Source organism: Mus caroli, chromosome 10 (assembly GCF_900094665.2).
Source record: "Mus caroli chromosome 10, CAROLI_EIJ_v1.1, whole genome shotgun sequence".
Classification (NCBI taxonomy): Eukaryota; Metazoa; Chordata; class Mammalia; order Rodentia; family Muridae; genus Mus; species Mus caroli.
This window is the reverse complement of record NC_034579.1, coordinates 6,854,848-6,869,940: the sequence shown is the minus strand read 5'-3', so window position 1 is coordinate 6,869,940 and position 15,093 is coordinate 6,854,848. Positions and strand designations below refer to the sequence as shown.

The 15,093-nt window shown below is 39.2% G+C and overlaps 1 protein-coding gene across 4 annotated transcripts in view; it reads left to right on the top strand.

Annotated features, from left to right (window-relative positions):
- Positions 1-15,093, top strand: part of Adgb (androglobin) — a 129,321-nt gene that overhangs the window by 53,163 nt on the left and 61,065 nt on the right. For all 4 annotated transcript variants that reach the window (XM_021175285.1, XM_021175286.1, XM_021175284.1 and 1 more), the window contains 7 exons: positions 1,815-1,989; positions 2,833-2,923; positions 9,414-9,543; positions 9,837-9,870; positions 10,909-11,086; positions 11,697-11,760; positions 13,144-13,246. In XM_021175285.1, the coding sequence (XP_021030944.1) occupies positions 1,815-1,989; positions 2,833-2,923; positions 9,414-9,543; positions 9,837-9,870; positions 10,909-11,086; positions 11,697-11,760; positions 13,144-13,246 (775 nt within the window). The remainder of the gene's footprint in view (positions 1-1,814; positions 1,990-2,832; positions 2,924-9,413; positions 9,544-9,836; positions 9,871-10,908; positions 11,087-11,696; positions 11,761-13,143; positions 13,247-15,093) is intronic.

Here is a 15,093-nt window from a genome sequence, read left to right as displayed (position 1 = left end):
GGAGGGGAGACAGGACAAAAACCATAAACCTCTTTCTCTTTCTTCTAAAGGAAGCTAATTGTTTAACCTGAGAGGTGTGAGGAGTTATGCTAGTAAATAACAAAAAGCATGTTCAAAGCAGATGAGAAATTTATCTTAGTCTGGAAACAAGGAGACCGCATAATCCCCGTGTTCAGGGAACGAACAGAGATTGAGTTAATTGTAGAGAATTCTCATAAGCAATTCAAGGTATAGTCAGGATTGAATAGGGAATATAAATACACTATTTTAATCATAAATCCATAAGAAATGATTTCTTCTCTATTGAAAATTTGTAAAACAGAGTATATCACTAAATTTACAGCCCCAAAGAGTGTTAAGATCACATGCAATTAAAAGCTCGCTTAGTTAAGAAGAAATGGAGACTACAGAAGAATAGAGAAAATTATTACAAACTACCTTATGTGGTCCAGTACCCCTCCTCTCAGGCATTCTAAATAGCTCAGGTTGTACATGAATAAGCTGACCCCACCTGTCAACTCTGGCCAGTTCTTTTAGAGTTTAAAATAGAATTGAGAGAGGAGTAAAGGAGTCTTGGAAAAGGAAATTTTGAGCTTACATTTTCTGCATGAATCATTCAACAATGATTACTCTCAATGGATGACTTGATTTCATTGAGGCTTTTTAGACCTAACAGAATAAAGGTTGCAGGGAACTTTACTTTCTAGATTGTGGAGAGAAATATTTGATTTCAAGCTACTCTATAAATTACAGAAATTTCGGATTTTTTTTTTATTAGTAAAATGGTAAGAGACTCTAAGGAAAAAAAAAGGATAAAACACGGTTTCTCTTTTAGTCTACTTTTAAAATCCAGAGTATTATTTTTCTCTTAATCTTAAATTTGTCTCATAGTCAGACATTCAGATAGAGGGACACAGAGAATAGAGACAGAAGAGAGAGAGAGAGAGTGTGTGTTGAATTAATCCACACTACCATCACAGATTGCGTTAACATTTAAAGAAAAAATAGCAAAATACCAGTTATACCAAAGCCAGTTCCTCTAGGAACTATTTTCTTTGTAAGAATTTCCCATGATTAGTTTCTATAACAAGATACAAATACTGTGTCTCTATGTCTCTGTGTCTCTGTCTCTACATGTCTCTCCTCTCTGTCTCTGTCTCTCTTCTCACCTCTCTCTCTCTCTCTCTCTCTCTCTCTCTCTCTCTCTCACACACACACACACACACACACACACACACATTTCAGGCAGCAGTTAGGGAGTAACTTTTGGAATAATGGTTTGACTTATTGCCAATAACTTCAGAGCTGAATGTCTGACTATGAGACATATCCATTAGGGCAGCTTCTGTCCCCAGTGTCAATGTCTCCATTGTCTCCAATGATGGGGACTTCCTGAGGAAACCCCCCCCCCCCCGTTAAAAGATTACAGCTTTTCACAGATAAGGCCACTCTTGCCACCTCACAGCTCCTTAATACATTTAAAACATTTAAAAATGTTAAATAACAATTGGTAGCAAGTTTTTTTTTTCATTTTTAGATAATCAGAACTTGTTTTACAGCTTCAACATAGAAAAGCAGTGCCTAGCAATTATATATTCTCACTGAAACTTAAGCTTGAGAATGGCCTAATTTCTTCCTTTTTAATAAGCAGACAAGAGTCTCAGGCAAACTTAAACTTGCAAAGGAATAGAAATGGTAGTGTCATTTCTATTAAGGAGTTAGGAACATGGGTGTTCCCCCTTTTCTGTATTGGCAAAAGTGTTATTAAATACAAGCGTCAATGGAAGAGTTCAAATCCTCTTTCTGTCTCTTAGGCGAATTCTGCGGAGAAGCTTAGGGAGTATGGTCTTTCTCACATCTGTAGCCATCCTGTGCTGGTGACCAGAAGTAGGTCTTGCCCTCTTGTGCCACCCCCCAAACCTCCTCCCTTACCTGCCTGGAAACTCATTCGCCATAAAAAGGAAACAGTGATAACCGATGAAGCTCAAGGTATGTGCCGCATTGCCATGCAGCCTGATTGACGCTTCTCTGGGGGCTTACCACTCTCTTCCATGGACTATGGTATGTATTGAGGCCCACCATGCAGTCCTGCGCCTAAAGCTGCTCGACTCTTATGTCCAAATTATGTATTTAAAAAGTAAGGATGTATGTGTATTATACTCTGCCTTCCAGTGTCAGTGGCTTATGCTAGGGCTTATTGTATATTTCTCTTTCTTCTTTCTGTTCGGTTTAATATGTAAACTAAAAAACTAATAATAACATAATAGTATCTGAAGGACAATGCAGAATGTAGAGGAATTTGCTACCCAATTGAGCTTTATTTCTTTCCTTGTTCAGCTTCAGGGTATACCATGGTGATGTGTGTTGCTCTCCTTTCTCACCAGGATTTTCTTACTTCTAAACTCGCTTAACACTTAGTCATACCCACAGTCCTCTCTCAGCACACTGTTTCCTTGTTATTTATGACACTTCCTGCTTCTGCCTCTGCGGTAGCTCCCGTGGACCAAGTGGTTGTCTGGGGAGGTTAATTGAGGGACACTATTTCTTTTTAAAGGAAAGATTTATGTGAAAAGTCAACTTTGCCGCAAATGCAAAGACTTGTGAAACGTCACCATTTCATATCATTATTCCATGCACAGCCATAATAGAAACTGGCTCTAGACAAAAGAAAGCTGATACTAGCAAGATCTGTAAACAGTTTCAGCTAACTGAAATGTCTCTGTTTGTTCTTGCTTACCTCTACTGAAAACCCTGGATAAACGTGTTCTCACTGGCACTGCCTTAGAATCTGAAGGATTCTGGCAGTGTGCATCACACTTGTCAACTTTTCAGATGCTGTCCCGAAGAAGCCTGAGCAGTTCCTTGAGATTTCAAGTCCATTTTTGAATTATAGAATGACTCCATTTTCGATTCCAACAGAAACGTAAGTTATGTGACCTTCTCACTGGTGCCTCTTCTTAACTTTGCATCTGTGATGTATGTGGTTAAATAAAAAAAAAAAATCACACTTAATGTGACAAGTGTTGGAAGGATATGGAAGCCAAATACATAGGCATATTCACACAACTATCAAAGGGAATATCTTACAGACCCTGATGACATCATCTCATTTATTATCAAATACTTTGGATTGTATTTTTATGTATGAGCATTAGAGAGTAAATATTTGCTATCCCCTCTGTCTTAGTCAGGGTTTCTATTCCTGCACAAACATCATTACCAAGAAGCAAGTTGGAGAGGAAAGGGTTTATTCAGCTTATACTTCCATACTGCTGTTATCACCAAAGGATGTCAGGATTGGAACTCAAGCAGGTCAGAAAGCAGGAGCTAATGCAGAAGCCACGGAGGGGTGTCAAACTCCAACTCTCCAATGTCTGGGATCCAACTCACGATCTTCTGGGCTCCTCCAAGGGCTTGGGTCACTTCTCCAGCCTTGCCCTTTGTAGCATACACATTGTCTTCTAGGCTCCAGCTGCCTGTACTCCACTGCTGCTGCTGTTCTTGGTGGTCATCTCATGGTTCTGGCATCAAAACCAGTACCACCTGGGTGACTCTTACACATTACCAAGTTCTGCTGCTGCACAAGGTACAACTTTGGCTATCTCTGGAACACAGCTTCTTTGTGCTTTCAGAAAGCACTTCCCAGAAGATGTCACCTCAATGATGCTGTTCTCTTCTTAATCACCGCTAATTTCTTAGCTCCAGCTAACCAGCATCAATAGTCCCAGTAATGCAAAGTTTTTGCTTTAGTAGTTCTGGTATCTTGTTAATCACAGCTGATTCTTCAGCCCACAGCTAACCAGAACTACAGAATCTTCCCAATCAAAATAGCAATGGCCCTGAAAAGAGTCTTTAATTTTCCCTCTGAAATTTCACAAGCCAGACCTCCATCTTCTGCACTATTCCAAGCTCCTACACAACATTCGAACACCGAATGGATCTTCTGGCCAAAGTTCCAAAGTCCTTCCACAGTCCTCCCTAAAACATGGTCAGGCTGTAACAGGAATACCCCACTATGCTGGTACCAATTTCTGTATTAGTCAGGGTTCTCTAGGTTCTCTAGTTACAGAACTTATAGATAGTCTCTATATAGTAAAGGAATTTATTGATGACTTACAGTCTGCAGTCCAATTCCCAACAATGGTTCAGTAGTAGCTGTGAATGGAAGGATCTAGCAATTGCTCAGACCCACAGGACAAGCAGGCAAAAGAGTGAGAGACTCCCTTCTTCCAATGTCCTTATATGGTCTCCAGCAGAAGGTGTAGCCCAGATTAAAGGTGTGTGCCACCACACCTTTAATTCCAGATGACCTCGAACTCAGAGATGTCCCTGTCTTAATCTTCTGGAATCTATAGCCACTATGCCTCAAGATCTCCATACCAAGATCCAGATCAGAAACTTATATCTCCCAGCCTCCAGATTAGGGTCACTGGTGAGCCTTCCAATTCTCGATTGTAGTTCATTTCAAATATAGTCAAGTTGACAACCAGGAATAGCCACTACACCCTCCAAAATGAAATGGGGGAATTTCTAGCCCGTGAGTAGCTGGGTTTATAAGGAATGATTCTTTTCAAGGTAGAATTGAGTTATGTGGGGACTGTGATTTGTTACCATCTGTCTGTGAGGAGACTCCATGAACTTTTGGTCTTACTGATAACTGCCAGACCCCGTTGCTAGCAGAGGAGCTATTGATGGCTAAGGGAGAGTCAATTTTCTTTGTATGTGTGGACTCTGTTACATTGCCCCTGTGGATAGTTCCACAGCCATGCATATGGGCAGCTATTATTGGATTCAGCGACTTCTCAAGAGAAGGAGGAAGAGGAGGAGAAGGAGAAGGAGAAGAAGAAGGAGAAGGAGAAGGAAGAGGTGGCGGAGGGGAGTGGGAGAGGAGGAGGTGAAGGAGAAAGAAAAGAAAAGGGAAGATTTAGGTTATGGGGGAGAAATTGCTAGGAGTGGTTGGAGGAAGGGAATGGAAATAATTCTGTGCATGTATGGAATTTGCAAAGAAGAAAACAAATTTAAGTTATGTGCTATGAAGCAGCACAGCTCGTCTCTCAAGGGAGAACAGTGCTAAGGAAGGTTGAGGTGGCATTTTTGTGGGTTAGTGAATGATAATTGAGGGATATTTTTGAGTGAAGCCACTAAACTATCTCTTCATTTGATATAAGTTAGATCTTCAGATTTCATCAGCCCAGACCACATAATAGCTGTCAGCCAAAGTCAACATTTGTGCACAGTGGAATGAATTCTCCCTTCAGTGTGCCCCTTCTGACCTAGGAGTATCTGTAGACAATCACAGAGTGCTCATTTATAGAGCAAGGTAGCTGGACTGTACATGCCCTAGGTTTTGTGGCTAGAAGTGGTTTTGAAGGTCTGGGAGAATATTCTGTGAGCAGTGTAGGTCTCCCTTTGGACTGAACAAATGGAATTGGCGGTTGATCTCATGAACAGCCAAACAAGAGCTTTATGAGGGGGTGTCCTCTGATTCCTGATGCTCTGCCTAGAACCTCTTTTCTCACTCACCACTCACAAAATAGAACATAAAACTGACCCAGCAGCGTTGGAACAGTGACAGTCTTCATTGTCCAATATTTTCTCATTTTATCTGAGACTTTAACAATTTGCTCTTTACCCTCCATACTTGCACCGAAAATCTTGAAAATCACTTACATATTCCCTGAAATTGGGTATTTTCCTACATTCTTCTCATCTTTATAGTTTAGTACCAAAGTCATCAGTCAGTTCACCTAATGTGTGGAAAGGACCCACTTCCTTACTTCTTTCTGCCTCCTCACAGGCTTCAAGTGACACCCACACTCCCCAGAGCACAAATCTCAATTATAAGGACTTGGCTTTTCCTCCTAATGGCTTCCCTAGAGTTCTGTTTCCTAAAAACAATGCCGCAGGGTTTTGGTTCAACCCAGGTACTTGACCTTGAAAGCACATGCACTTTCAGAGCATAGCATTCCCCCGCCCTCAGTGCAGCTATGTGTCCTGATTTCTTCAAGAGGACAATTCATGAAACTATTAAAATATGCTTCTGGATTTATGGCCCTGATTATTTCCACATCTATTTTATTACTGTTAGGTTTCTAGATATATAGAATAATATTGTGTGATTTATTTTCTATTTCCTTCTCATTTTCAGCTGAATACAATTTGTTATCTAATACAACACTAATTACTCAACAGGTGTTTCTACTCAGTAAATATTGAGTAGAAAATATTTTGAGGCACTTAAATCATTCAGAAGCTTTTTAATATCTTTTAACTTGGTATTTTCAGTCACATGTAACCGCATATTCGACTTATTTGGGCACTTTTTAGAGTATTTTAATTTTTGAAACATTTTATTTAAAGTGTTGAATAAGAGAAATAGTCTTCTCTAGGGAAGACCCTCCAACATACACTTAACTGGTTATCTAACATCAAGTGGTCAGCCTTGAAATCATATATATACAATTAACATTACATGAACTACGTGGTTTTTTTTAATATATTTAGAAATGTATGTACATATATATGTGTATATGTATGTATATGTTTACAAATATACATACACATTCATATATGTATATATGTACATATCACAACAATTAAAGAAAAACAGGACATGAACTTCAGAGAGAGCAAGGGGATACATGGAAGGGGTTGCAGAGAGGAAAAAACAGATAGAAAATGATGTGATAGTATTTTGATTCCAAGTAAAAAATATATTTGTAAAGTATTGAATGACTTATATAACAGATATATATTATTACTTTTCCCTTTAGTATGACAAAATATTGGACAGAAGCAACTTGTGGAAGGAAGGGTTTGTTTTCACTCATAGTTTGAGGGTCCATTTCATCATGGTGGGGAAGACATACTCAGTAGGGATGGGAGACAGTTGATCACACTGCATCCTCAGTCGGGATGCAGGGACAGCTGCATGCTAGTGATCAGCCTTTTTCCTTTACATTCAGTCCAGGACCAGAGCCCATGGAATGATGCTGCCCAAAATGATGTCGCCTCAGTGTAACCCAAACTAGAGACAGTTCCCCACAGACATACCCAGAGGCCATTCTCCCAAGTGATTCGGGATCCTGTCAAATTGACAATATTAGTCCTCACAGGATATGGTAGATGCTTATGATTTCAGATAGAACTTAGTCTTTCTGAGGATGTGTGATGGATTATATCCATGGTGGAAATATAAAATTACAAAGAAAAACAATCACAATTTAAGCACTCAACTCATTGAATTTTCTAGTGTTAGGGACCAAAGCCAGTTTTATAAGTTAACTTACACTGTCTTACTCTGGTTAAGTTTAGTATACTAGGCACATTTTCTTAATTAACTCACACTGTCTTACTCTGGATCAGTTTAATCTACTGGACCCATTCTGTCATTTCACCCTTATGTCTCTGTTATGTTTCAGGGAGTTGATTATTTTTGTTGCTCTTTTATTTTTTATTAATGCTTCATAGTTTTCCCAATTACTTCTATACTGGAAATTCTCTAGAGAAACAGAACGAGTACATGTGTGATTACATGATAGCTGTATCAGTGACATAGACATCATGTAAGCACATGGATGCCATGAGATTTCATCAGCTTGCATGGTTGTAGTGATTGAGATGTGTCATGAGAGACCATCAGCATTTAGAGAACTGGAGAAGTAATTAGTGTAGCTATCTCAATCTCACACCAGAGAAGTCTGGGAAGCAACAGTGTGGCTTCCATCTGGCTGAAGGATTAGGGATGCCACTGAACAAGTCCTGGAGGTCAAAGGGCAGGGACCTTGGAGTTGTGATGTCCATGAGCAGGGTGAGAATAGTCCAGGAGGTAGAAAGTAAAGCCATCTTTCCTCAGCAGTCCTGGGCTCTCCAGGCCACTGCTGACTGGACAGAGCCTGCCTACCCCAAGGGCAGAACATTCCCTCTCAGTGCACTAATGTCCTTGTTAACATCCTGCAGAGATCACCTCATAGACACACCCAGAAGCAGTGCTTTACTGGCTGTCTAGAGACGCCAGTCCCTCTAAGGAGATTGACAATGGATACTGATCATCATTTTCATCTGACTGGATTTGCATACTAACTAGAGGTTATATTATAAAACGTGCATTATAAAACTGCAGCTGCTTGACACCAGAACCAATTTTCTTAAAGTTTATATTATAGTACCCAGCCTTTAAGAGTCTCTATGTCAATAGAGTCTAGGGTCAAAGGTGCATTGATTTCTTAGCTCAAGTTCACCAAATTGCTCCCATACCTGAATTTCTTTAAGTTCTACCTTTACTATTTGGTTAAGGTGGATAAAACTCTAGTACCCAGAAATAGTCAACCACCACTTTTCTGTCTTCCACTAATCTATTAATTGCTGAAATCTGTTATAATTCATTTGCATCTTCAAGCTCTGGAGCAAAGCCAAAGGCAAAGATATGGGAATATCATTGCACTGTGTGTGGAAGACATGGCCTAAACCTGTTCTGCAATATAGCCAGATTTCTTGGGTTAGCATATGAGCAGTTCTCATGGAGAACGACTACTGCTATGATTTCCTTTCATTGAAAGTTCATCAGTGTAACAGCATAGCTTTGCTCATTCTTGGCTCATGATTTTATGAGACAACTGGAGCCTCATAAATATGTTTCTGCTACCCCCTAGTGGGAGTTACATGAAAGTCAGAGAAGTTGGTCTAAGAAGGCTACATGTTAAGAAATTATTTTTGGTTTGGTTTTGAGGTAGGATCTCTCTATGTCTTTCTAGCTAACCAAGAGCTTAATATATAGGCGAGGCTAGCTGTGAATTCACAGAGATTCACCTGCCTCTGCTTCCTGCATGCTGGGATTAAAGGCATGTACCACCATGCCCAGCTATATGAGTAGAATTTGATGTTTTCTTTGAAGCAGTTGTGTAAAATGCAGGTAGTATGATAAACATCTCATTGTGCCAATGAAAGTCATGCAAGAGTGATATTGTCTGGACTATGTCAATGAGTTCTTGAGGAAGTGCCTTGAATACACAGTATGAAAGTCACAATTAGAATCCTAAGGGCTTAGAGTCCAGGATTAAATTTCTCACACCAAGATTTTCATTGGTACACATACTCCGCTAACTCCACTAATGCTCATAATCAAATCCCCTGTATTTTGATCATCAACACACACATCTTTAAAACAATGTCCCAGAAAAACAAAACAAAACAACAACTTTTATGGCAATACGTTGACTGATGAGGTAGTAGGGTAGGAAGTAATGTAATAAGTTATTCAGAAGTAATTTTTTAAATTTTCTCTGTAAAAGAATAAGAACAAAATGAGCAGAATCCACCCTTGTATTGTTGTTGACAAAACTAAGCTTATTCATTGATCACTGTTAGTCAGAAATTACAGTAACAAGTTTTGTGGGATTTCTTTTCTCCACTAGACATTTTGTCCAATCTGTCATTAAGAAAGGAACACCGCTGGGATCCAGTCTTCCTCCCCTCGTGGAAAATGATTTAGTTGCAAGTACCAGCCAAGGGGAAATGAGCATAGTAAATGGAAACCAGTCTCAGGTACCAATGAGCTCAAGCCTGGACCGTACGAGGCTTATCTTCAACTGTGTGCTATCTTCTGTCTGCAAAGTCTGCATACACCAGATGTCAGAAGAATGAAGAATTCTCTTAAACCCTACTTCCTATGCACCTTCTGTATCTGTGGCCACTTAGAAAGTGGCATATCTTCCCATTGTACAAGTCCACCATGTTCTCTCTGGCTTGCGTTGCCTATAAACTGTTAAACAAACTATATACATTTCTAATTTGGGCAATTACGTGTATACTTATAATTGTTCCCTTTCACTTCGCAGGGCAATATTGCATTGCAAATTGTACTTGGAAAAGGTAAATTAATAATCCTCTCGTGTTTTTGTTCTCTCATAGAGATCAAAGCACACAAAATTCTTGCTTCTAGAAAGACTTAGTTCTCCCTTCTCCCACCTTAGCCTCTTCTCAATGTTCCCTATGACTTCTTAATTCTAGTCTACTCCAACCTAGAAACATGTGACAATTTTATAGGTTAAATTTAAACGAAAATAGAAATAGAGGAGGTTGTGATTAAGGGTCTGTCATAAAAAGGGTCATCTGATCGTTTTATTTTGGTGTTTTGTGTCATGTAAGACGGGGTCTCGCTAATCACTCAGACTGGCATACAACTCATTAAGGTCCAAATTGGTCTCGAGATTGCTGGGTCTGCAGGCAAGTGCCCACAAGCTCATGCCATTTGATGTATGCATGCTGTGGTCAAAATACTGAAACCATTGTCGTTTCATGTTAGTAACTAAAGACTTGGTCAGAACTCAAGCCCAAAAGAAATGTCTACTATATATCTATGAAAATGTTGGTTTGAGATTCTATGTAAACTTTGTGACAGAGCTTGATAAATATAAGTTGTAATTACATTGCCACTGAGAGGGATGATTAAAGGGCTGACTGAACACACCAGAGCAACAGACCTGTTATATTTTCATAGTGCCTCTGAACTCTGGACTGTCCTGTTTTAAAAGAAGACCTCTGTAATGATTTTAAGAACATAGACTAGTTAATTTGTGTTGTAACATTGCAATTTCTAAAGAACTTGTTCCTAACTTACCAAGGTGGTTTTAAGTTTCCTGAATTATAAAAGCCAAGTATGTGTATGAACCATCCCACCTTGGAACCATCCAAGGTGGTTTTAAGTTTCCTGAATTATAAAAGCCAAGTATGTGCATGAACCATCCCCTCACAAACTTTAGGACTGCATTTAAGTGACTATTGTTTACGCTTTCTCAGAAATAGAACTTGAATTTGAAATGTTCTCTGCCTTCCACTTTTCAAACTTTAGCAGCATGTCACTTAACAGTTTAAGATAGTCCTGATATCTATGTCCTCTCTTCTTCCCAGATGAACCTTCAGAGCCTGCATTGGCGGACTTCCACCAACTTGAGGCTACTAGTTTGGACAGGGATTTGATCAGCCTGACTACAGCGACACTGGACAAGTCACAGGAAGAGTTAGCAATAAACGAAGGGGTTGCCAAAGAAATATGGCTAGACTTCGAAGACTTTTGTGTGTGCTTTCAGTAAGTATTCAAATGCCATTCATCTGACCAGATTCTGCTGGATCAGCTCCAAGCTCTAGTGCCATACAGGCTCACAGCTGGGACAGTGTCTGTGGTTTTTATTTATAGATTTTATGATCTATCAATTATTAACTATCATTTAAAAGAGGAGAGCAAATATCAGCTGGGGGTTAGTATAACACAAATATTTTTTTTTCTTTTTATTGAAAATGGAGTCTCCAATAAATGGATATGGTACATCTAGACTACAGTTTCCCATCTCCAAGGGGAAGGACCCAATGGAGAGCTCCTATTTACTTTCCCCATAGTGTGGGGCTATGGTTCTCTGCACCCTCTTCCACCTGCTGCTGGGAGAAATACCGGATGCATTGACTATCTATCCACAGAGCACTCTATCAGCCAAACCCCTGTTTGGATGCTCTTTGTTCCTTTTCAAATGCTTCTTAATATGAATTTTCCCACTGAGATAATTTTGTCCCTTTATAACAACGAATGTTGCAGTTCTTTTAAAGTTTTCCTGCCTATGATTATTTGAGTCTAAAAAACTAAACATGTGGTACTAGTTTTGTATGTAATGGCAATAATGGATTATAAATGTTTTCTTTTTCAGCCATATATATATTTTCCACAAGCCAACTTCTTATTGTCTTAATTTTCAAAAATCAGAATTCAAGGTAAGTGCATTAAGATTTTCATTTTATGCATAAGGTTTACGTAGAATCACAGTACTAAAAGATACTTTCATATATCTCAAGCATTGCTAAATCTCTTATCTAATTACAATTTAAACACCAGTTTTCAGTTTTTCTATTCACCCCTTGTCCAGACCATGAGCCATACTAGTTTGCATCCCCAAAAGTCACTCACCCACATGTTTGGATACAATTGAGATAATGTATGTAAGATACATAGAAGAATGCCTATTAGTAAATCATGATATATGTTGGCTGCCATTTATCAAATAGAGTTCACAGATTTTTGAAACCTCTCAACTGTTTTAAAATATGTGCATGTGTAGTGACACAGTCAACTATTCTTTGTCCTGTTATTTTTATAAAGTGATGGTCATATTTTTTCCTGTAAAATGTCTATTTAGCAAAATAAGGTGGCATGCCTATGTGACTCTTTCATTCCCCTAATACGTTGCAATTTAAAGGAAACATGAAATAGATGTTTAGATGGTTACCGATAAAAACTATTGGAGGAAGCAGTGATTTGGAACGTTTTATGTCATGCCAGACATTTCTCTCTATCATTATATAGTTTATTGACTAACAAGGTTTTCTTTTTCATAGTGTGCCTAGAGAATCATCTTTCCTATATTAACTGGTTATTTAATATGGTGGTAAAGTAGCACTTCTATACATACTTCTACAGCAGAATGGCAATTATATTTGTTGAATATACTTACTTTATTCCACCATTCAAAATGATCCTAAAGGACCACAGTGTTAGGAAGCACTTAAAAGGCAGTAGTCACAAGTTCAGTGTTAGATTCAAGCTTGAGTTCCAACCCTGGCTTTGCTGCCTACACACCGTGCCTTTGGCCACCCACTCACTCTTCTTTGTATTTTCCTGGAAATTAGGTATACTTATAGTTTTCTATAGAATGCACTGAAATCCTAACCACATCGCCATACATGACCGTCTTTCCTAACAACTCTGGTCTGATCAATCACTTCACTGTATGTTCAAAACAAAACCCCACCCTGGATGAACACCAGCAAGCCATGGTTAGATTTCTGAAGATCTTGTGAGAAGAATGAAAAGAGGTTTTTGTTTGACTGTTTTTACCATATACCACACTATAAAATGCCTAAATGCATCCCTAATAGGCATTTCTTTTTGCTGCCATCTGACTATGCCCTTATGCCCAGTCTGGGTCTCCTCACCTGTCTGGATCTGTCTCTCTAGCCTCAGCCTGCTCACTTTCTCATGGCTTTAGTTCTGGAATTTGCCACTGTCCTATCTTTGTTTATGGAGAAGCCTGTGAACTACCCTGTGACTGACAGGATGAATGAACTGCTAAGCTTGACACCTGCTCTGATTTCTTGCAGTTTGTGGAAGAGCGTGTGCCTTACTATCTATTTGTGGACAGCCTGAAGCCTATAGAACTACTGGTTTGCTTTTCCGCTTTGGTGCGCTGGGGGGAATCTGGAGGTAAGAGGGTTCTGAGAGTGGGATCAACTGGATGTCCAGAGCACAGGTGGGATTAGGAACATATAATGATAACATTCAGGATATAGGTGACGAAACAGTATACAGGACTGCCCTGCCACTGCCTCTCTTGCTCTTGTTTCTCCCACACTGGGGACAGTGCTAACTGTGCCCCCTAATTCTCTCTTGGTCACATTCTTTCACTCACATCATTGGCACATTTAGTCTTGCCTTTCTTTTCATTTCTACTGGTCATCATCCTCATGTTCTTTGGTACTTGATTGGACGATGATCCGAGGTAATCCTTTCCTTTCACTCCTTTTAAGTTCCTCTGTGACTTGTGGTGCCATTTTCTCCATGGTTGTATGCCGGAGGCTTATCCCCCAGTGTTGGTGATGTTGCTGTGAGATCTTTATGTGGTAGAGCTTTGTGGGAAACATCTAAGTCCTTGGAAGTGCTGCACATGGATTGGGTTAATGCTGGTCTCAGACAGAATCTGACTTACTGAGAGCAGGTTGTTACTTGTGGAGCCTCTACATATTCTTGGCCCTGGTGCGCACCGCTAGCTCCCATTGCTGTGTTATACAGATCGAAAGAGTGCTAACATGGAATCTAGTGAAGTTTCCTTGGATTTCTAGACTCTTGTGTGGCAGTTTTAAGTTATTAGTTTTCAAAATCAGTACTTTTTAATGGAAACAACTTGACCAAAAATCTGTCACAGAATTTTGAGACCATTAAAACAAGTTTAATGTGAAAAAAAAAAAAACAGATTTCTAGACTCTGAACTAAAAGAGACTTTTTGTTTTCTCTTTCCTTCCTTTCCCTGATATGCATACGAGTGCTTAGCTAAACTCTGCCTAATCTTTGGATGCAAAGAATATCTGGATATGCCTGGGAAAAGGGAAATCCCTCCTGGCCAGCCCAGTCAGCACTTAGAGCACTGATGTCAGCAAGCCCCTCCTCTGCAGGCATTCTCTAGTGTTCTCCTTCATCCCCTCTCTCTCATAAGTGACTAGTTTAAAACTTGAAGTCTCCTTTCTTCCAGTCTCTTCTCTTATTGGCATTCATTTCCATTGAAAGCTATGCTGCTGGATTTAGTGAGAAGTTGTAGCCTTATTTACCCACACAAACTCTAGGAGGCTCTAACCTACCCTACCTCTTACTTACTAGTTGGACTTCCCTGACTTGTGCAAGACCATCTTATATGTATATAAGATCCCTCTGTGACCCTTTGGCCTATTTTGTTAAAGCATGTTTTTAACTCAGGTTAACCATGTCACATTATAGTTGTTCAATAAACATGTCACAAGTACTCCAGAATTGTGAATGGTGACAGTATTAATGGTCAGGTCTTTTATGCTTTGGTGTGGGTTCCAATTGTGTTGGATAGTGAATGTTTCATGGTAGGCGCCAAGTAATCACTTAATAAACTTTCTAAAATTTAGTGATCTCAGTTTAATACATTGACTTGGCTTACAGCTCTGAAGTTCTCATGTTTTAAAACATTGAAGTTCTCCAGGCATGAGGATGCTTTGGCCTTGTATCTTTAGCCCGAGAATGTTCTACAAGAAAGGCACAATGCATTTTGTTCTCAGTCAGTCATTGATGAGAAGCAATTATTGATGCACATTTAAAGAAACACTTACTTGACTTTAAAAATAATTTTTTTCCTTTCAACTTCTATATAAATTCAAAGACTGAATTTGAAAGACAAACACTTACATATTTAAAGGAATATTTTGATTTTCTTTTTTCTTTTTTTTTAATTTTTAATATTTTTATTACATATTTTCCTCAATTACATTTCCAATGTTATCCCAAAAGTCCCCCATAGCGCCCCCCACTTCCCT